We start from the raw sequence: 21,585 nt of genomic DNA on the forward strand, positions 1-21,585 counted from the left end.
TGGTGAGTGACATAGAAAAATAGGGAAGAAGATTTCTTGTATTTTTCTTTTAATATTTTCTTTTAATATCAACGCTTTAATCTTGGGATTTCTCCAGTAAATTTTTGCTTGAATCAACTATATTTCTTACACAAGGCATAAATTTTTTTATATCAGAAAATGCATTTTTTAATATTAAATTAAATCTTATAAAGTTTTCTATTAAATTTAAATATTATTACATAATATTTTGAAATCTCGGAGATATCTTACAATTTTCAAGTTGGGGGTAAAGGTTAGGTGGGCCCTTTTCCTTTAGATTTTGTGAGGCCAGGAGAAGTGCTCTATTTTCTCCATCGCCGGCCTTTGCTTCAGTTTCGCCCTGGTTTATTGGCTCCTAAATCATAGTAATTAATAATAAAATAAATAAACAAATTAAATTAGAAAAAAAAAAAAAAACACCTAAGCAATTGATGGCTTCTTCAGCCATGGTTGATAGCTTATGCTCCATCTCACCTTCCCCCTCTCTCAAATGTTGCAGAATCCAAACCCTAACTCTAACTCCCAATTCCCAGTTTTTTTCCTCCGCTTCCTTTCTAAAACTGAAGCGCCAATATCTTCTGCTCCCAAAATTCCGACTTCTCAAACCCGCGACTCGCAATTCTAGGTGCGCTCCCGTCGTTTTCGCTGCTCAGTTTGATATCTTCAAAGGTCTGCCATTGTCTTCCTTTTTTCTTTACTTGTTAATTGAGCTTGAGTTTAATATTACTGCTTATTGGTTCTGAATTCATTTACATGATCTCACTTTCTGCTTGAATGGGTTCGGCAGTAGTGGTATGGGTGAATTATGATTTGGTGAAGCACCGTTGTTTAGGTTTATTGTATTTTTTGCAAAATTTTTTTGTTTAATTGTTTTTGGATATTTAAGTCGGTATTTGGATTGGAAATTGGAGCCAGTGGATTTCTTGCTATTAGCCTTTGCGCCTCTAACTGCTAGAAGCCTATCACGCATAGTTCATCAGAACCGCCAATCTAAAATGACACCTTTTGGTTTACATGCCACTGCTAATAGCATACATGCCACTGCAACCAAAATGTAATAGTTTTTGGTATAAACACTGCCTCATTTTGACCCCTTGCAGAAAAAATTTGAATCCCCTTTTTCCCATTTACATGCACCAGTCAATCAAGGATTGAAGAGTCTTGATTCAAATTATAATGTTGTCTATCCAGGAAAATGAAGCAGACTCATATGTTATTGAACAATAGCTGATCCACATAAGCCTGCCTCATTTATTTTTAATATGGGTTGATTGCAAAGGTTTTTGATCAACTGTTCAGTAATGAGCTACATGTTTCTTCTGAAATGCTCAAATTCCTCCACCAATTTGTGGCAGATTATGCTGGCTGACCGCTTTCTTTTTGTGAAGTTATTCTGATGTTCTGCTAATTTAAGCAAACTACTAGAGAGATTGCTAACGGGCATTTTTGGTTCTGTAAAATAGTTGTTCAAACAGCATGGAAGGTTGGGAGGGATGGTGTTGAAGCAGGAACTGATCTGGTGCCTGTAAGATCAATTTGTCTCTTTTACTCTCTTCCTTCTTCAGGTCGTATGTTGCTGTTTAATTTAATAAATATATGTTTGGTTAAAGGACTCTGTACCAAGACCAATTGCAAGGATTTCAGTAACAGTGGTCGCACTGGCCGTTTCACTCTTTCTGCTGAAGTCATTTCTATCTACAGCTTTCTTTGCTCTGGTAAGTTGCCCGTTTTTATATCTCACTGCAAGAACTAATCTGAGATGGTTCAAATTTATCAATCATAACCTATTCACCAGTAAGGGGTATGAGCGGAGAATTAATCAAGGGTTTCCTACTGACAATTACCGCACAACAGTACTCATAACAATGAATCAGTGTTGGTGGTGTACAGAATGGATAATATATTATGTACACAAGTTTTGATTATTTATCAGCTCTGAAAGCGAGGTGTTAGTTTCTTCTTCTTAGTTTTGATTTAGATTCCGATGACAAATATAGTACAACATGCTGGTTAGGAAATAAAATTCAATATGGATGAGTGCCTGCCTCATAATCCTAGTGGTCATTGGTTTAATGTGCGATGTAGCTGTTCTAAGATACTTGTGCAATCGTTAATGCATTTATGTTTATGCAACCTACATAGATGTGTTTGTATATGTACATTTATGCAGTGAGTTTGTGGATCTATAGAATATATAAAGAATATATTTTGCTTTTATATTATTATTTTTTAATTAACCTGTCTTTCATTATGGGAATTTAATTCTGTCCCTATATCTAGGATCCGTTATTCCCTTGTGTTAAAGTTAGTATTTCTCACTCTCTTGATAAGAAGTAAGCACTTTTTTAGTATCTGAGTAATAAAAAAAACAAACATCCTGTTGCTAATTATATTGAAGGAATTAGGAAAACCATCTTAGGAGAGAAGGTGGCTGGGATGGAGCTGGAGTTGGGAGTAGGACTTTGAAATACCATGTGAATAGGCTATTTTTCCTTCGTTTGGAATAATTCATTTCGCAAAAAAAGAATTCAAATAAATTCTTGCAAAATCATTTATGTTTTCAATTTCTTTTAAAACAAAAAATTTTTAAATTAAAAAGAATTAAATTCTTTCATTCAAAGTAGAAAATGGGTGGAAAGAAATAAATTAAATCTTATAAATTTTTTTATTCAAAACATGGGGCAAAGCAGCTTTGATTAATCTATTTGTGATGGTATTTGGTATTGCATTTTGCTTGATGTACAGGCTACAATGGGATTCGTATATTTCATGTTCATTGCTCTGAACAAAGATAAAGGACCAAGACGTGGTGGAGGAGCAGATTCTTCAGAGGATCCTGTAGAAGAAGCAAGAAGAATAATGGAAAAGTATAAGTAATGTGATTGAACAATTTCCGTGTTATACCTGCTCCATTAGCAGCGAGTATGCACTTAGAACAGGAACCCGGATTATTTATATATACAAGACATATATTTTGATTGACGGGATGTCCTTTTTCTTTTAATTTATAACTTACCCTTTCTACAAATATATGCAATCTGCAAATTTCATTGCAAAGTGCAAATGATTCAGGTCATACAATTACATAGGCACACAGAAAAAGATAGATTACAGAAGAGATATAGGGTGATATTTGTTCATATCCTTTATCCTTTATTTCATAAGTTTAACCAAAAGCTTCAGCTTCAGTTTTTTCCAGCTGGATCCTACTCTTCCATGTTAATAATGCAACGCAAGCCTTGCCCCTTCACCATTAACTCGAAGGCCTTATTGATATCAGAAAAAGACAGCCTGTGAGTTATAAACTTGTCCAATTCCAACTTCTGCAGGAAATTTAACCATTATTTGATTAATCGTCAATGAAATAGAAAGAATATTAGAAACCTGCCATTGCAAGAAACTGTAGTATCACCTTTTTCATGTACATGTCAACAACAGATGGAAGGTCAGTCCGAGGTTTGTAGTTCCCGAAGAAAGTTCCTTTAAGAGTTCTTTCATTGAGCACATTGATTGGCTTGGTCATGAAAACTGCTTCCTTGTTGGGCACACCAACGAGCACTGCCACCCCCCACCCCTTCAATGTAAAACAAAACCCATGTTATTTTCTATCTTACATCTGGCATAAAGCATCAAATGTGAACAGCTGAAACAAAACATACAAACAACTGTTTCAGGTTCCCTGATCAAGGCTTCAGTTAAAAATGCTTACATCATGAACACATTCAAAAGCTGAGATCATGGCATCAATGTGGCCTGTGCACTCCACACTCCTGTCGACTCCGCCATTTGTCATCTCTGCAATTACCTGTGAAGGCCAAAGCCAGTTGTAAGTGCTCAAGTACTCCTGAGTCTAATTATCAAAAAATGGCATATTCATTTGCCATGTGAAATTGAAGAAACAAAGACTTTTACTACCTCTTGAACTGGTCTATCATGTTCCTTTGGGTTCACGAAGTCAGTTACTCCAAACTTCTTGGCTAAGCCCCAAAGAGAAAAATAAAGCAACCAAATTAGTTTTAGTTCCTAGATTGATCACATTCTACAGTAGGAATGAGATTTCTCAAGGAAAAAACGCGACAAGAGCTACCTTCTTCGAATCTACTGGGGTTCAAATCCACCCCAATGATCCTAGATGCTCCGGCAATTCTTGCACCTTCTGCAGCCTAATCAGTGCACAAATTAAATAAAAGATAAGGTGAACCTCCTCGGTGATGAATAAATAAACAAGTAGTTCTGCATAGAACTCACTGCTAGGCCTACAGCTCCCAATCCGAAAACAGCAACCGAGGAACCTTTCTTCGGTTTAGCCACATTCAATGTTGCACCCAGTCCTGTGAAATTGAATATATGGGAAGTTTTCATAATCATATCTGAGATGACAAAAAATTGCAGCTTCAATATTCTAGCAAAGAAATCAAGGAACAACCTGTTGAGATGCCACAACTGAGAATGCAGACTTTATCCAACGGTGCTAATGGATTGATCTTTGCAAGGCAACCTCTATGCACAACTGTGTACTCACTGAAGGTGGATGTCCCAAGAAAATGATTTATTGGTACCCCATCAATTGAAAACCTAGATTTGCCATCACTAAGCATAACACCCCTGTCTGTGTTTATTCTCAGCAGATCACACATGTTACTTTCCTCGGACTCGCAGTGCTTGCATTCCCCACATTCTCCTGTAAATACAGGAAGGACATGATCCCCAACCTTGAGATCTGATATACCTTCCCCAACACTCTCAACAACTCTGTCACAATATTAAGTGATTGCAGCATTATTAATACTAAAAAAGTCATAAACAGAAATACCAATGAAGAAAAAGAAACAAGAGTTAATAGCGCGCAAATGATTCTTGCGAATAACAGGATATATTTAAAAGCAGAAACACAAACATAGCTTTGTAGCTTCCTATTCATTGTGACTAGTTTTGTTACAGCAACTTCTAGTTTATCCAAAGAAGAAGAAGAAGAAGAAGAAAACAGTCGTGTCAAAAATAATAGAGCAACGCACCCTGCTGCTTCATGTCCAAATATGCGAGGAAACAATGGAGTCTGGCCCTGAAAAGTAAAAGCCCAAATTCAAATTTTTGAAAGGAATGCATTTAAGAATATTTTTATTAGTTAGAACAAGCTAACAATAAAAATGAATAAAATTAACGGATATTTTTTTAATTAAGAAAATATAAATATAAAGATATTTTAATGTAATTTTAAAATAATTGGAATATTTTAATTAGTTAGTACAAACTATAAGGACAAGACTGAAACTAACCAGCATTGTTGTACTTCGGATTAGATGACAAAATAAATCTACAACAAGAAAGGATATAGACAATGGCTGAGTAAATTTTCAGGCAGCATATTCGCAAATGGAGTTTCCATAAAGTTAAAACTAGATCATGTGTTCCCAATCAAATCACAACGGAACTAGCCCAGGAAACTGGAAAGCAGTAATCCTGTAGCTAACCTTGGCTTCCCAGAAGTAGAGATCAGTATGGCAAAGCGAGGTATATTTGATTTTGATCCTCACTTCCAAGGCCTGTGGTGGAGCTACCTCCACTTGCTCAATCACCAAAGGCTTCCCTGCCTCCCATGCTACAGCAGCTGTAAAATGCAGAGCAATAATGTTAAAAACAAATTATACTGAGCATAGCAAAGTTGTGCAAACCCACATAGGTTAATGGCAAAACAAGAAAACCCAGAAGTCAAAAACACTAAAAAACAAGGTCTAGCAGAGAAAAGCTCAGACCTTTGCAAGGAATAACAAGACCCGTAGTGCTGGACATGGCTGACTCAGTAGGAGAATGGATTAAACGAACTCCCTTTGGTTGTAAACTCCAATAGGCAGGTTTAAAAGAGGAGGAATAGGTGTCAAAGTTCTTGATTAGCTTATTAAAGAGAAGTGTCAAAGTTGAGCCTCTCAGCTTGTGACGCATGTAAGAAGACATGTGGGCAATTTAAGCAGAGTAGGACGACTTCTGTCAAAAACCACTGACAAATTGCACACAGACAGGAAATCCTTTGGGTAGCAATGATGGCCCTGGTTTTGGACAATTCAAGCTATAATTCAACTTGTATTCTGCTCCAGTCCTTGATTAGGGCCGCCCAATTAAGTAACGACCTTTCAAGGCACCTTCTTCTTCTTTTTTTATTTTATTTTATTTTTTTTCACTTTATCTTGATACTAAGAGTTAGCTGGAAGGAAGATGATGAGTCCTAAACAAGTATACTTTATCTTTCATTTTTTTCATTTTTTTTTTAATTTGATTGATTAGATAACTGAGAAAGAGAGATCGTCATTAGAAAAATATGTTTTTAAAAATATTATTTAGACAATATTAAAAAATAATTTTAAATTATTTTAACATAATTTAGTTATATTATTTTTGAATAATAATTCAAATCATTTAATTTTATATATTTTTAATTAATAATCTGTCTAAAAATATTTTTTTATTAATAATTTTAATTAAAATTTTAAATTCTAATTTTTAAATGAAAAAATATAATAAATAAATAATATATATAGAGATTTTTTTTTATTTTGCTTTCTTTCTTTTCCCTTAAATAAATTCACTTGAACTTGGATATTGACGTGGCAAATTTTTATTGGAAGCACGTACAGTAATAAGAGAGAGTTGAGAGAAATCTCCATCCAGTTGCTTCCTCCACTCTCCATCCATTCAATTCAAACATGCAGCTACAGCTCTGGCCAATGGACTCAAGCATGTATGTGCCTGCCACCGCCACTCGAGCAACTCACCCGTCTTCACTCTTTCCAGAAATCACAAGATGCAAATCTATCGCACAACTTAATCAAATTCACGCCCACTTCATCAAAACCGGCCTTGTCCGCGACCCTCTTGCTGCAGCCGAAATTCTCAAATTTCTCTCCCTTTCAAACCACCGTGACGTCAACTACGCCCGTAAGTTTTTTGCTCAAATTCATGAACCCAATTGCTTCTCTTGGAATACCGTCATCAGAGCTTTTGCTGAAACTGATGACGATGATAGTCAAAATGATAGCGATTCGAACCCATTTGAAGCGTTGTTTTATTTTTGCCAAATGTGTGGGGATGGGTTAGTGGAACCCAATAGATTCACCTTCCCTTCTGTGTTGAAAGCCTGTGCTAAAACCGCAAGGCTTCAAGAAGGGAAGCAGGTTCATGGGTTTGTTGTCAAATTAGGATTGGATAATGATGAATTTGTTGCTAGCAATCTTATTAGGATGTATGTTATGTGTGGACTCATGGAGGATGCCAATGTATTGTTTATCAAACACGTTTCTGAGTATGTTAACCGTAGCAAATTAGCTAGAGATAAGAGGACGCAAGACGGCAATGTGGTTTTGTGGAATGTGATGATTGATGGATATGTCAGGTTGGGAGACATCAAAACTTCCAGAGAGTTGTTCGATAATATGCCTCAAAGAAGTGTGGTGTCCTGGAATGTAATGATATCGGGGTATGCACAAAGTGGCCATTTTAAGGAGGCCATAGATTTGTTTCACGATATGCAAATGGGAGATATACCTCCTAATTACGTGACTTTGGTTAGCATACTTCCTGCAATTTCACGGCTGGGTGCTCTTGAACTTGGTAAATGGGTGCATTTGTATGCAGAAAAGAATAGGCTTGAGATTAATGATGTGCTTGGTTCAGCTTTGATTGATATGTATTCCAAGTGTGGAAGCATTGAGAAGGCAGTTCAGGTGTTTGAGCGGATACGTGATAAAAAGAATGCTGTTACTTGGAGTGCTATAATTGGTGGTCTTGCTATGCACGGTAGGGCAAAGGACGCTCTTGCGTATTTTAGGAGGATGCAACAAGCTGGTGTGACGCCCAGTGACGTTGTGTATATTGGTCTTCTGAGTGCTTGCAGCCATGCTGGTTTAGTGGAAGAGGGTCGTTCAGTATTCAATGATATGGTTAATTCTGTTGGTTTAGAACCTAGGATTGAACATTATGGATGCATGGTTGATCTTCTAGGTCGTGCTGGGCTTTTGGAGGAGGCTGAACAACTTATACTGAACATGCCTATTCAACCAGATGATGTGATATGGAAAGCACTGCTTGGTGCTTGTAAAATGCATGGAAACATTGAGATGGGTGAACGTGTGGCAGGGATCTTGATGGATATGTTTCCACATGATAGTGGATCTTATGTAGCTCTCTCCAATATATTTGCCTCTCGGGGAAATTGGGAAGGAGTTGCTGAGGTGAGGCTAAAAATGAAGGAAATGGATATAAGAAAAGAACCTGGATGTAGTTGGATTGAGCTTGATGGAGTCATTCATGAATTCCTTGTAGAAGATGAATCCCATCCTAGAGCTAAAGAAATCCACTCCATGTTGGAGGAAATTTCAAATAGATTGAGGTCTACAGGCTACAGGCCAAACACCACACAAGTCTTGCTCAACATGGATGAAGAAGACAAAGAAAGTACACTACACTATCACAGTGAGAGAATTGCTATTGCCTATGGTTTAATCAGTACAAACCCCCAAACCCCACTTAGGATTGTTAAGAACCTGCGTGTTTGTGAAGATTGTCACTCTTCAATTAAGCTAATCTCAAAGATCTATCAACGTAAGATTATAGTAAGGGACCGGAAGCGATTTCATCATTTTGAGAATGGGGCATGTTCTTGTATGGACTATTGGTAGCTCCATGCCTCTCTAATAGTAAGGTCCAACAATGGCATGAGAATGAGAATGAGAATCTTTTGCTCTTGATAAAATTTTTAGATTGGCCAATAACCAAGGAGAATGAGGATGAAAACAAGCAAGAGTTTCAGCCAGAAAAATTATGCTTCACTAGTCAATTATTAAGTGCCAACATCCAAGAGCACCATACAGAATTGAACAAGAAAACCAGGAGCAGGTTGGAATTTGCGTGGATTTTACTTCTGGCATAGCTGCGGGTGCTTTTCCACTAAAATCCGGTCGTTGCTTCCTGTTCCTGATATTTTTTTATCAGAAATGGCATTGCAGGTGATAAGACAAGAAATTTACCATGGTGTGTTCCCAGCATGCTGAACAAAAGTTGCATAGAAGAAGAAAATCCCAGTTGGTATGGCAAGTCTTGGTGAGTATAATAATTACATTACAGGTTCAGGTGGACTTGATTTCAAGTCTCATGCTGGTGCTCAAGTCTTCTTTGGAAATTTGTTATGAAGGTGTGAATTTTAGGAGTATATACACTCACACTAGGGTTGTAAGATAATTTATTAAACAATCAACTGAAAGAAGTTGAATCTGATATATATATACCTTTATTTCACAGTGAACTCTTTCACTTTTCTAGAAATCAATATTTGTCCTTTGAAGGCTAAAATCAAGCAAGAAATATAGATTTTTTAAAAATTATTTTTGTATTAAAGAAAAAAAAAATCTATGTTTTGAAAAATGAAGTATTAAAAGACTTACTTTTAAAAAAAAAAAAAAAAAAAGACGTATATTATACTAAAATTTTGAGTTTTTTTACAATTAATTTGTATAATCTTATTTGCTACCTTGATTAAATACTTGGGACAAAAGTAAAATTATTGATTGGCATGCATTTTTTTTTGTGAATTGTAATAAACCAATAATTAAATAACCAAATATTATGAAAAGCATAATTAGAATTTGGATTTATGCACTTGTTAATATTTATTTAGCAAAAAAAGTCCAAATAAATTTCAAGTAATTTTTATTGTGGATCAAATAAATAAGTTTGAACTTTTTTTATTCAAATAAAATCCAAAACTTTTTTAATGATTTCTATCATTTTATAATAATTAAATATCAATTTTTGAATTTTTAAATATTAAAATTGTTTATTGTTTAAAATTTAAAAAAAAATTAACAAACTTAAATCCATTTCCATACGAGAAAACGCAATGACAATACAATAAAACCTTGTTAATGATAGAGAGACTCGGCATTATTGCTCTCAGTGCTCTGCTTTCTTTTACTTGCGAGTTTGAAAGTTCGGTGGATTTGTTTTGTTCATGTTTGTTGGTTTATTATTATTATTTTTTATATAATTTGAGTTTAGGATTTGTTAATGAAGTTTGATGTTCTGGTGTCCTTAAATAGTCGAATGTTTTTCATATTTTTGGCTTTTCTAAGAAATTATTAGGAATTAGCTAGTTTTATGAGTTTGTTGTCTTTGATATTTGTCACAGATTATTCTATGGATAGTTGAAGTTTTGATGTCATTGTTGATTTGTGACGAGAAATTCTGTATTCTATAGAGTGGTATGGTTTTTTTTTTTTTTTTTTTTTTCATTTATATTTTAATTTAATTTAATTTAAATTAGTATATAATTATTAATATTTTAAAAATACAGAAAACCATATTTTATTAAAAAAATTTATAATTTAATCATTATTTTATGAAAAAATTTATAATTCATCTTTTAATTTTAAAAGATATACTAAAATGGCTCTAATGTTTTAAAAATTCTATTAGTTAATTACTTTGTTAATTTTTATAATTAATTATTTTATTATTTAATTATAATTTATAAAAATTTATTAAAAATTTATTAAGTAGTCCTCCTTACTAAAAATATTTTAGATTTTTTAAAATAATTAACAATTAAAATTAATAAAAATATTATGATTAAACTTTAAAAAATATAAAAAATATTTTAATATATTTATAAAAACAGAAGGATCAACTGTCGAATTTTTTCATATTATAAGAATTAAATAATAAAGTTTGGTTTTATTAATTAAATTAATATTTCATTATGTTAGAATTAATTTTACTTTAACTCAAAAAATTGTTGAATTATTTGGGTAAAAACTTAAAATTGAGTTTATTTTATCTCAAAAATTACAAGGGCTCCTTTTTTAATGGATTCTATTAATATGGAAAATTCAATCTTAAGGAAAATGCACCTATTTATCATTAAAATTTTAGTTTTTATGTTAGTGGGAAAATGAATCTTAAAATAGAAGAGTGTATTAAATGAAATTTATGTCCATTAAAAAATTGATAAACTTTATGTAAAATTAATAAATTTCAATAAATCTAATAATTATTAGATTGTTTCCATACAAAATGGAGCTTTGCTTGTCATATAGAAGGTTAGGTACCTTGATGACACAAGTGGAAAAGTTTTTATACAATGATTTAATATCAAATATAGAAAAGGTTAGTGCTGTTATGATTTTTTTTTTCTTATTTAATATCAACCCGGATAGAGGATTCACTATCCGGGTCTCTCCCTGAACCTGCATTGCCCAGCTCTACGTGCAAGAATAGCAGCAACAAGTTTTCTGGGAATTTCCCGGAATTTTTTAATGGCTTTCAAGGGATCAAGGAGCTCGATCTATACAATAACATGTTTTCGGGTTCTATTCCTCAGAGTTTAACTTCGTTAAACCTTGAAAAATTGAATCTTTCGCACAATAATTTTAGTGGGATGTTGCCTATTTTTTATGAACCAAAATTTGGTCCGGAGGTTTTTGAAGGGAACGATCCTAGTCTTTTTGGGTTGCCATTAAGAAGTTGCAGCGACAGTTCAAGACTGATCTCAGGTGCAATTGCTGGCTTTGTGATTGGATTAATGACTGGAGTCGTAGTTTTGGCCTCAGTGTTGATTGGCTATATGCAAAACAAAAAGAGAAAAGATAAGGAGGACAGTGAAGATGATATAGAGGAAGGAGAAGATGATGAAAATGGTGGCACTGGCCGCGGCGAAGGAAAGCTAATTTTGTTTGAAGGCGGCGAGCATTTGACATTAGAGGATGTTCTGAATGCGACAGGACAAGTAACCGAGAAAACTAGTTATGGGAGTGTTTACAAAGCAAAGCTTGCTGATGGAGGTACAATTGCTTTAAGGTTGTTGAAAGAAGGTAGTTGCAAGGATAGAAGTTCGTGCTTACAAGTGATAAAAGAACTGGAAAAAAGTCGACATGAGAACCTGATTCCTTTGAGAGCTTTCTACCGGGGAATAAAAGGGGAGAAGCTGCTCATATATGACCATCTTCCTAACAGAAACCTTCATGATCTTTTACATGGTATGCTCATTTTTGCCTTAGCTATTCGTCTCTTTTACATGGACTCTTCTCAAATAACGTTCTTGTTGGGTTTAAAAGAGATTTGGTTTATAGATGGTTAATCATCTTTGGATTTAAAGATCGAAAAGTGTTTAAAGGTTAAAAATATAATAAAAAAACTAAAGAAGAGAGTAGAAAAGATGGGTAGAGATGAACATAATAGCTGCATATTATTATTATTGAATTGTAAAAAATTAACTACCCAATACCATTTAATGAAAATGGTTACGGCCATAAAATTTTAACAATTTATCATATGATTTTTTGGAAATAAAGATAACTTTCAAATTTTAAAAATATTTGAATTCAAACTTGCAGCTGCATATTATTATTTTCAACTATTCTCTTATCATCTGGTTAATTGCAGAAGCTGGAAAACCAGTGTTGAACTGGGCTAAGCGGCGCAAGATTGCATTGGCTATAGCCAGGGGACTAGCACATCTTCATGCAGGCTTTGAGACACCCATTACCCATGGAAATGTGAGATCCAAAAATGTGGTTGTGGATGAATTATTTGTTGACAGGCTTACTGAATTTGTGCTTGACAAGCTAATGGTTCCAGCCGTGGCTGATGAGATAGTGGCACTGGCAAAAAACAGATGGTTACAAAGCACCAGAGCTTCAGAGGATGAAGAAATGCAATTCCAGTACAGATGTTTTTGCATTCGGAATACTTTTACTGGAGATTTTGATAGGCAAAAAACCTGGGAAGAATGGGAGAAACTGTGATTTTGTGGACTTCCCTTCAATGGTAAAAGTGGCAGTTTTGGAGGAAACAACAATGCAGATTTTTGATGTGGAGATTTTGAAGGGGATAAAGAATCCAATGGAAGAAGGATTGATTCCGGCACTGAAACTGGCAATGGGGTGCTGTGCTCCAGTGGCTTCAGTTAGACCCACCATGGATGAAGTTGTGAAGCAATTGGAAGAGAACAGACCGAGAAACAGGTCTGCTTTGTACAGTCCTGCCGAAACAAGAAGCGAAAACGGAACCGTTTCTAATGAAATATAATCATATTCCCTTCCTTTTTTCTATTTCCAGGTAAAATTATGATGACATATGTAATTGGAATCAGGAGTAAATTGATCTCTCAGGCTCATTTTAAAGATAAACTAATTTATGTTGATATTCAAAAATTCCTTTAGAAGAGGATCAATAATCTCTCTTTCTTTTATGATATGAAGCAGTTGAACATGTTATAAACTAAGAAAAACAAAGACGTTGATGAATGCAAATATATGTAAGTGGGTTAATGGGCTGAAATGATGAGCCCTTTCTCCACCTTTATTATCCCAATCCAATCTCTAAAACGTGATCCAAATGATCAAGGCATTCTTTCGGGGAAGGTCTTTTCTGGTTGTACTTCGTATTTTAAAAGAGTGCTTTGTACTTTATGCAATATCAGATCTCTATCTTAGGGCTCCCATCCCGAAAATTAGAATAATATATTAATGGCCTAAATCCTAACGTTGCCTCATTTCAATTTTAATTCTAAACTTGCAATTTTGACACTGCATATTAAAAATTCAACATTTAAGAAATTTTATTCAAAAAAAATTTAAGAAAAATATAATTGTATCCAAATGGCGGCCCATCTGGTGATTTTTATTATTTTTTAATAAATTTCAAATGATACATTGATTTGTTTTGATTCCGTCATTAAAATAAAATAAAAAGATTAGAATAATCAAATCCGATCAAACTACATCTCATTTAGCCTTCGCTTTCAAAATTTTTTATCTTACGAGAACACTTCTCTCAATCCCCACTCGTATTTCACTATTCAGTCGATCATCACCGATTGCATCTCTCTGTGTCATGATACATCATCATCATCATTTCAACATTATCTTCTCTATCGCTTTCTCTCTACACAATCGGTTCCATTACCGTTGTCAAAATCGTCATTTATGAAACTTATTGATAGTGCATCTGCATGTCTCGATCTCACCTCATCATTACCTTAGGAGATCAAGATCTTGAACTTATCTACATTGAATTGTTCTCCTCGTTGGTGCTTCATCTCATTTTCTACTGCATGTTTATTATTTAATTTGAGATTTGCTATTGTGTTTGCGATTTGCATCGGATATATGTGTTTTAGTTATGTCCAAGATTTGAGATTTCTTTTCTAGATTTTTATTATTTGAATTAGTTTATTTAAAGATTGAGAAGAAGTTTATTATTGATTGATTATTATTTTTTGAATACTATGATTTGTTGAAAATTAGAAGTAAATTATTATGTTGAGAGTGATACGAGAGAGAAGTAGTAAAGAATTCGCGATCAAAATCAAATCAAATCAATTTTTTTATTTTGATCAGTTTAATTTTTTATATAATTCAATTTTTGAATATTTTAATTGAATCGATTGCATATTTTTATTAGTCTATTCTATAGATTTAATTTTATTGCTGAATTATTTAATATTGATAATGTGTCGCATGAAAATCATTAGAAATAATAAAAATAAATACCACGTAGGCTATCTGGAATATTGCTTATTATTTTTTCAATTGAATAAAAAATTTTAAAATATTAAATCTCTAAAATGCGGTGATAAAATTAAAAATTTAGAATTAAAATTTAAAAACATGCAAAGTGTTATTAGGTCTATATTAATATATGGATCTTATAATATTTTAGATAAGATTTTTTTTAATTTTAAATAATGTGTAACTTTAAATTAAATGGGTGAATACAAGAATTCTTCTATCTATTTGGTCTTGTAAACCTGAAATAATGTATGGAAAGAATGATTTTGAAGTACAGAAAGTACTGAGACAGACAGTCCAGGTGGCCTATGGAAATAGCAATCTTCTACAATTCTTTTACCACTTCAACTAGCTGGTGGTGAGTAAAGAACTGGAACCGCATCTGCCTTTATATCAATTTGGACCCTGCACATGGCTGCTTGCACACATGCTATTAAATTCAGAGCAAAATATTCCTTGCTTCTCCGGGAACTCTCTCCTTCAACTTATTTTCATATTTATCATGTAACGTGAGATTAGAAGTCTTATGCACTAAGACACCCTTTGGAGTTCTATGCTTAGAAATAGAAGAATAAAAATTGCAAATCAGCCAACTTGCTAATCATCTTATTCAATCTGGTGGCTATACTCAATAATTTTATTTTTATTTTTACGTTATGAGGGATAAAGAAGAAGAAGTGTGTTATGCCATTTCCTAATCCACAAGGAATTCTGAGGTGATACTTCTCCTAAGGCTCGGAGAGAATCATACCTTGTTGTTGTGCAACTCACAGGTTGGCAAGCAAAATGCCACTGTTTTGTAGGTGAAGAATGTATCACATGCCTTTGGTGTCCCCACCTCACATGCAAAGCAATGAGGAATTGTCACCAACCAAAACGTCAATTATGCATGCTCTGGGAAGTTTACTTCAATTTGTACGGTGGAAGTGAAAAAGGTAAAAATGGGAAGGACAAACCCATAATTAATTAAGAGGCAAAATGATTAAAGCTAAGAACTTTGGAGCTAAACATTTATCTTTTTGATATGAAATTTTTGCATTACTCAGAATTGAGAATTCGTAAATTATAGTACAGAGGAGCAAATGGACAAATAGGCTCTATGAGGAACAGAGCGTTGAACAAAATGATGAAGATGGTGAGCAACACTGCGGCATCTAAAGCAGGCCGAGGTCGGTCAATGGTGTGGCGACAAGTGGATTTCTTTCGTGTCTGGGTGTGACGTCAATATGGCACCTGTAATGTAATGTACACTTGCCAAATATTTGGTTGAGTGGGACAAATACAGAGAAAAAGGAGGAAGATGAAACAGAAAATGGGTGCAAACTTGCTGGATAAGGGAAGCGATTTTTTTTTTTTTCCCTTTATCTGATGTTGGGAACTTGAGAGTGAGAATTAACATTGGTGACCCCTGCGACAGAAAAGAGCACCAGCACTTGAAGTAATGGCGCCAACCATGGAAGAGGACTTGGCCCCTAAGCTTGAGGCCCTGGCATAGCTAGCTGAAGCTCCGGCCCCTGATGGAGTGAAATAGGCTCCATTAAGCATGAGATCTCCCTCAGACCTCCAATTCCAGTGCTTCCACACACCATTTGCTGTCTCCACCCTCTTTGTCACCTGACAAGGCGAAAGAATTTTTCATTCTGGTTATAATTTTGCTGCCATATCATCCTCATTCTCGTAGGTATATTTCTATAGGATTTCAATTTGATTACCTCTTTAGCAAAACCATTGTTAGGGGCAAGATATCTGTTTCCTTGGCTATTAATGGTAGGTTCGGCACTTCCACCAATGGCATACATTTCCCAATGTGTGTAGTCATTGTTCACTACATGGAAATACCCATGCCTACACCTGCATGGTTAAGTCATTGGCATAGTCAGACTTAAATTATTTCTATAATAATTCATAAGGAAAAAGCAAACAAGGGTTCTGGTGTCCATTTTATCTTTACCTTGGCATTCTCTGGATAAGCCCCTCGCCAAAATGGTTGTAGGCAATTGTTACTTGCATCTGCTTATCTCTTGTGTAGGAGTCGCTGTGACCCAATAACATAACCTGTGCATTGCTTAAGAAGCAACCTTTAGTACTTGTACATTCCGTAAATGGCAAATAGCACAAATAAATCACACTAATTAAGAAAAGGAAAATGGAGTTGACCTCATTGTGGTGAGTGAAATAGTTATTCGAAATAGTAATGGCAGTTGACCCCATTATAGCATCAATAAGGCCATCTGCGCAATTCGATAGAGAATTATGATCAATCCAAATGTGACTAGACCCAAAAATGGAAATCCCATCTCCATCAGCCATCGTCCTCCATCCGTAATGAGTAGGCGAGCTACGAACCATGGCATTGCCGGTAGGCTTACAATCATGGATATGGAGACCGTGAATAATGACATTAGTGATAAATTGGATAGTAATGCAAGCTCCATTGGCAATGTGGACATTAACTCCACGAGCATCAATAGTCTTGAAACTGTTCATAATAAGTTCCTGCTTAAGAGTGATCACCATGTCTCTCTTGAACACAATCCACAAAGGTCTGTCTTGAATAACAGCATGGCGGAGAGTGCCAGGTTTTGGATTAACTGGGTCATCATCGCGAGGATCAGTCACGACATAGTATCTGCCGTCACGACCACCAATGGCATTGCGTCCAAAACCAATCCCACAGTCAGCAAGACGCTTCCTGTTTCGCTGCCAATTGGGGTCGCATCTCCAACAATCATCAATTGGGTTGCCCGTTACACAAGAGAAGAACCCTAAATTCCTTCTTGCTGTGCTGTTGTGTATGCTCCTGGTAAAATCATAAATCCAAGAAAATGTGATATTGTTATTACAATTAATGTGATAAAATTAATCATTTGCCAATTAAAGCGCATGATGTCCCATATCAAGATATACGGGCCATGTGACAGTGTGGAAGATGCACACGGGTACAAGTATACGTTCCATACGGAAAATTTATATATCATTTTCTCCTACATTTCACTGTTCAATGAATAAATGCAAGGGTTAGCTAGTACTTTGCATGCCAGTGAACAGTAAAAATAAAAGGAGAAAGTTGCTTTTTTTTTTGGGGGGGGGGGGGGGCGGGGAAGGGGGTGAGGTTCAATAAATGAGTTCACGACGGTGGGCATATATAGATTAAGTCGATTTTTCTCAATTGAGGTGTGCTAGATTAGAAAGCTTTCTGATTAATCTTATCGTATGAATCCAGATCTGGTATCTGTGGTTTGTAGCCTTGACAGGCTGGAGAAGGGAAGCAGAATTAAGTTGTCTACCCCACATAGTTGGGACAAAAAATACAATTGGAATCACCACTTTTTCAATTGAATTAGAAAACAAATAGGGAACTTAAAAGAGTAATTATGTCTAATCGATGGTAAAATTTAATACCAAAGGACAAGTGACCCAACAGACAAAATCATAATTTGATTAAAGTTGGTTGAGGTGTAATTAGAATCCAATATGAAAGATTAACACGATCCAAAATGGATTGCATATCCTAATTATACAATTCGGTAAACAAGGAATTAAAAAGAGCATGCATGGCATATTCTCTGATATGTTCAAATAAAAATATGATGCAACATGGGAAGTAGTGAGCTTCAATGTCCAGTAAGATTATGGCTTTAGAAAAGCAAGTATAAAGAGCATTATTTTATTTTGGAAGAAAGAGATGAGAAGTCATACACACGTCGGTAGGATGGGATGGCAAGTGAAACTAATGTACTTAGCGAATTAGATTTGGAGAGGGGATAGAAAAAAGACAAGAAATAAATTAAGGGCGTGATGCGCGGATCTCACGACATGGGCATGTGAATAGGCTGGCGGTAGAATTAAAAGGCAGAGAGACCACAACAGTAGAGAACATGGTTGAACATGGTGGAAGAATTATTAATTAAAGACTTGGTTAATAGGATCTTTGCTTACCATATGTTCGAGATGCATGTAACTACACCCAACTACGGTACACGTATGTTAACCATGGTCGTCAAACCGTCAAAGCCCATTGAATGTTACCATTCTGACTAGTCTCCTTTGCTTTGATAAATTATGGAATCCATTCTCAGTTAACTAACAAATACTGTTGAACAAATCCATTTGGAAGTAAAATTTGTCTTCATGGTAAGAACTGAATCTACTCTATACCCAAACCAGGATAGTCTATCCAGGCTCCCAAGCATATGGATAAAAGAAGAATATCATGGCTGGAATTTAACTGTTAGAAGATTGCACGGGTAAAAACTCAAATCTAGCCAAAAAAAGCTTGCGATTCCTTTTTCTTTTTCTTTAGGGAAAAATCTTCTGATTAAGGTTTCTGAGTGAAATTTCCATACCAAAGCGGAGTTGAAAGGGACGTGTACTACGTTGTGAGGTTTTCAAGAGGAGACTCAGAATTGGATCCTAATGGCTCTTAATAACAGAAGTAAAGTTTGTTAATTTAAATTTCATATTACCAAGTATTATATTTTTAAATACTTCAAAATTATTAAAAGAATTAACAATGTGTGAATTTTTAATTTTACAAAGTAAGCACATGTTATTGACAATAAAATTAGAAAAAGAAAATACTATTACGCATAATTTAAGGCTCCTTAATCTCTTGTAAGGAAAAAAAAAAGAGCAAGTAGATTATTTTTCCTTTATTTTCAATTCAGAGACTTAAATAATACAAGTCATGTGAACTGTCTTTTTTTAATCACTAAAAAACAGTTATTATAAAGAGGAGATACATTAAAAGGATATGACGTGTAATAAAATGATTCCTAACAAAAATAAATAAAAGAGAACTCACTCAACAACCATAGAAGCAACCTCCTCCGGATCCTCAACAGCATGCTCATTCCATGCATCACCTGACCTGAAATTAAAAGCAAGTAAGAAAATAATTAAAGGAAAAAAATATATCCAAAGACTTTTCTTACTGGATGACTAAATTAGCCTTAAACTTTTATTAACTGTAATTGGCTCTAGGATCGACTGCGCTAGAAATCTAAAGGACATTTTCGTACATTGAAAAATCTAATGTAGTCAACCTCACAGTCACAGTTAAGGAAGCAATTCGTTCTGAGTGAGAACTGAGATCAGAGCAATGGACTCTAAGAAACGAAATGCAACAGAACTAACGATCCAGATTATATTTTTGCCCCGATCTCAACGGCTTAAATGTCCGGATGTTGGATAATTCCGACTGGAATTGACCAAACGATACGCGTTTCACCGTTTTCGAATTTTACAATCAGGATCTGTTGTGAAGGTTGAGTGCACTGTAACTCACCTATCCACTGCCATTGATGAGTTCTTGGAGCTTTGCAACAGCTGTTTTTCCTCCAACCTGAGGGAAGAAAAGCCAAGGCAACCAAATCCACGGTATAAGAATACAGCATTCCTGATTTATTTATATAAATGGAGTATATAATGCGTAAACCGGAGCTTTTCAGAAAGCACACTGAACAATGTGCAAATTGCAGACGGAACTGATTGAATGAAGGATACGAAAAAATTGAATAGAATTCTATAGCTGTAAGAGCAAAATCTAGCATTAAGAGCTCAAAATCACTACTTCTCTAGCTGGAAAGAGAAACTCTGTTTCTCAATAAGAACACTACAGTATACAGAGCACATGAATGCTTAAAATGTACCTAGATTTCAGCTGGCTCCTCTCTGTTGATGCCTTCACATTAACGAACAGGACTAGAATCATCAATGAAAATATACAAAAACATCTCAGCGACACCGCCATTGTTGCTTCTACTCCCTCTTAATCTCAACTCTGCTTGGTACTCTTCCTCTTTTCTCTCGTTTGAGAGTAAATTTTCTCTGTTAGTTCCCCAGTCTAATAAATCAGGAAAGAAAATGAATCGATATGAATCAAAGAAGAGCTCTAGCGAAGCAGTCTTTTTATAGCCAAAACAACATACAGGCCTAAATCTCGCAACTTCGTTTTTAACCATCCTATTTAACCCAGGTTAAGTCAATTAACCTCAATACTAACCACTTTAACCACCTCACCATCTCTCTAACCGCCACTAACTGACTATCTCTCTCCTCAATGAGCCATTCCATTTAAGCTTCAACTCTCCCACGTCTCATGTGTGTCGGTCACTCACGTGCCTGCAGGCTGCATCTCGCATCTGACAACTCATCTAAACCAACCCCAATTCCGCTCGTCTTCCACCCCGGGAGCCCGGACCAGGAGTATCCGTACTCGCAGATGACGGTGAAATGTACTCGCTGTGTCTTTTTGCCACGTACCCACGTGGAAACATTCAGATGCAATTGAAAATTACGGTCACCGTACGATTTGTCTGGATTATAAAATCTACGTCATTGACAGGTGCCCTTCTATTGAGTACGGTAAAACGACTATCCAAATCTCCAAGGTACCGGTTCTTTCGGTAATTGTTCTTGTAAAAATACCGATAAAATCATTACCGCGAGCTTTAACGATATCAAGGAAGCATTAGCCAAAAATATATTAGACCTGGCCAGCCAGGCAGATTCCGGTTTGATTTCGATTTAGAATCGTTGATTTTTGTTATTGACAATATAAACTCGAACCAGCTCGTGTCCCCTCATAGTTTTGGTCCCAATCTCAATTTCAGTTTAAAAATTGTAAGTTTATTGAATTCAAACAAGAGAAGAAGTAATCTTATTTTTATTATAGATAAGTCAATAAAAATAAGCACATATAATATAATTACTACTTTTTTTTAAAAAAAAAAAGCTAGATGGAGATTACTATTTCTCTTTCTTTTTTTTTGAAATCCCTATTTCTCCTATTATTTATCATATTTATATTCGTAAAATTTTAGTACAAAATGATAATGTTTTACTAATAATAGCATGTCACAGAATTATAATGTTTTACTAATAATGAGATTTGTTCAAACATTTCAAATTACATTCAAATGCTATAATGAATTTATTGGAAAGTCAAACTTTGGCTACCTACAAATTATATATTATTAATTCGAGATTGGTAAATTTTAGATTAGGT

At 34.9% G+C, this 21,585-nt stretch overlaps 5 protein-coding genes across 5 annotated transcripts; 3 read left to right on the forward strand and 2 right to left on the reverse strand.

Moving 5' to 3' along the window:
• Window positions 1-299: 299 nt before the first annotated feature.
• LOC110627706 lies at window positions 300-3,003 on the forward strand. Its single transcript, XM_021774055.2, has 4 exons — window positions 300-690; window positions 1,485-1,546; window positions 1,632-1,736; window positions 2,767-3,003. The coding sequence occupies exons 1-4, from the start codon at window positions 453-455 to the stop codon at window positions 2,896-2,898; spliced, it is 537 nt and encodes a 178-aa protein (XP_021629747.1). The 5' UTR covers window positions 300-452; the 3' UTR covers window positions 2,899-3,003.
• A 48-nt stretch (window positions 3,004-3,051) lies between these two features.
• LOC110627705 (alcohol dehydrogenase 2) lies at window positions 3,052-6,065 on the reverse strand. Its single transcript, XM_021774054.2, has 10 exons — window positions 5,775-6,065; window positions 5,493-5,629; window positions 5,037-5,083; window positions 4,448-4,773; window positions 4,270-4,352; window positions 4,109-4,184; window positions 3,937-3,998; window positions 3,731-3,826; window positions 3,434-3,595; window positions 3,052-3,344 (listed from the first exon to the last, which is right to left on the reverse strand). Exons 1-10 carry the CDS (start codon window positions 5,971-5,973, stop codon window positions 3,228-3,230), a joined length of 1,305 nt encoding a protein of 434 aa, XP_021629746.1. The 5' UTR covers window positions 5,974-6,065; the 3' UTR covers window positions 3,052-3,227.
• A 597-nt stretch (window positions 6,066-6,662) lies between these two features.
• On the forward strand, window positions 6,663-9,312 carry LOC110627703 (pentatricopeptide repeat-containing protein At5g48910). Its single transcript, XM_021774052.2, has one exon. It carries the CDS (start codon window positions 6,720-6,722, stop codon window positions 8,688-8,690), a length of 1,971 nt encoding a protein of 656 aa, XP_021629744.1. The 5' UTR covers window positions 6,663-6,719; the 3' UTR covers window positions 8,691-9,312.
• Window positions 9,313-11,194: 1,882 nt separating this feature from the next.
• Window positions 11,195-13,167, forward strand: LOC110628408 (putative kinase-like protein TMKL1; the record flags this gene model as incomplete). The annotated part of the gene is given in 3 exon segments (XM_021775052.2): window positions 11,195-12,041; window positions 12,448-12,671; window positions 12,673-13,167. Coding segments are annotated over 3 exon segments (1,491 nt in total), but the record flags the coding sequence as incomplete, so codon positions are not given.
• Window positions 13,168-15,558: 2,391 nt separating this feature from the next.
• LOC110627704 (probable pectate lyase 20) lies at window positions 15,559-20,497 on the reverse strand. The gene is made up of 7 exons (XM_021774053.2): window positions 20,228-20,497; window positions 19,864-19,920; window positions 19,381-19,446; window positions 16,734-17,376; window positions 16,528-16,631; window positions 16,289-16,427; window positions 15,559-16,190 (listed from the first exon to the last, which is right to left on the reverse strand). The coding sequence occupies exons 1-7, from the start codon at window positions 20,326-20,328 to the stop codon at window positions 15,969-15,971; spliced, it is 1,332 nt and encodes a 443-aa protein (XP_021629745.1). The 5' UTR covers window positions 20,329-20,497; the 3' UTR covers window positions 15,559-15,968.
• Window positions 20,498-21,585: the final 1,088 nt, after the last annotated feature.

Source organism: Manihot esculenta, chromosome 12, assembly GCF_001659605.2.
Source record: "Manihot esculenta cultivar AM560-2 chromosome 12, M.esculenta_v8, whole genome shotgun sequence".
In the NCBI taxonomy this organism is placed as follows: domain Eukaryota; kingdom Viridiplantae; phylum Streptophyta; class Magnoliopsida; order Malpighiales; family Euphorbiaceae; genus Manihot; species Manihot esculenta.

Excerpts from the sequence above, each read along its gene's own strand:
- LOC110627705 (XM_021774054.2), bottom strand. The coding sequence starts at position 5,973 with ATGTCTTCTTACATGCGTCACAAGCTGAGAGGCTCAACTTTGACACTT. Across the intron at positions 5,630-5,774 it reads TCTTGTTATTCCTTGCAAAG|CTGCTGTAGCATGGGAGGCA; the intron begins GTCTGAGCTTTT and ends TGCATTTTACAG. Across the intron at positions 5,084-5,492 it reads TCTACTTCTGGGAAGCCAAG|GGCCAGACTCCATTGTTTCC; the intron begins GTTAGCTACAGG and ends TTTACTTTTCAG.
- LOC110627703 (XM_021774052.2), top strand. The coding sequence starts at position 6,720 with ATGCAGCTACAGCTCTGGCCAATGGACTCAAGCATGTATGTGCCTGCC.
- LOC110627704 (XM_021774053.2), bottom strand. The coding sequence starts at position 20,328 with ATGGCGGTGTCGCTGAGATGTTTTTGTATATTTTCATTGATGATTCTA. Across the intron at positions 19,921-20,227 it reads AGGAGCCAGCTGAAATCTAG|GTTGGAGGAAAAACAGCTGT; the intron begins GTACATTTTAAG and ends TTCTTCCCTCAG. Across the intron at positions 16,191-16,288 it reads ACAATGGTTTTGCTAAAGAG|GTGACAAAGAGGGTGGAGAC; the intron begins GTAATCAAATTG and ends TCGCCTTGTCAG.
- LOC110627706 (XM_021774055.2), top strand. The coding sequence starts at position 453 with ATGGCTTCTTCAGCCATGGTTGATAGCTTATGCTCCATCTCACCTTCC. Across the intron at positions 691-1,484 it reads TCAGTTTGATATCTTCAAAG|TTGTTCAAACAGCATGGAAG; the intron begins GTCTGCCATTGT and ends TCTGTAAAATAG. Across the intron at positions 1,737-2,766 it reads CTACAGCTTTCTTTGCTCTG|GCTACAATGGGATTCGTATA; the intron begins GTAAGTTGCCCG and ends CTTGATGTACAG.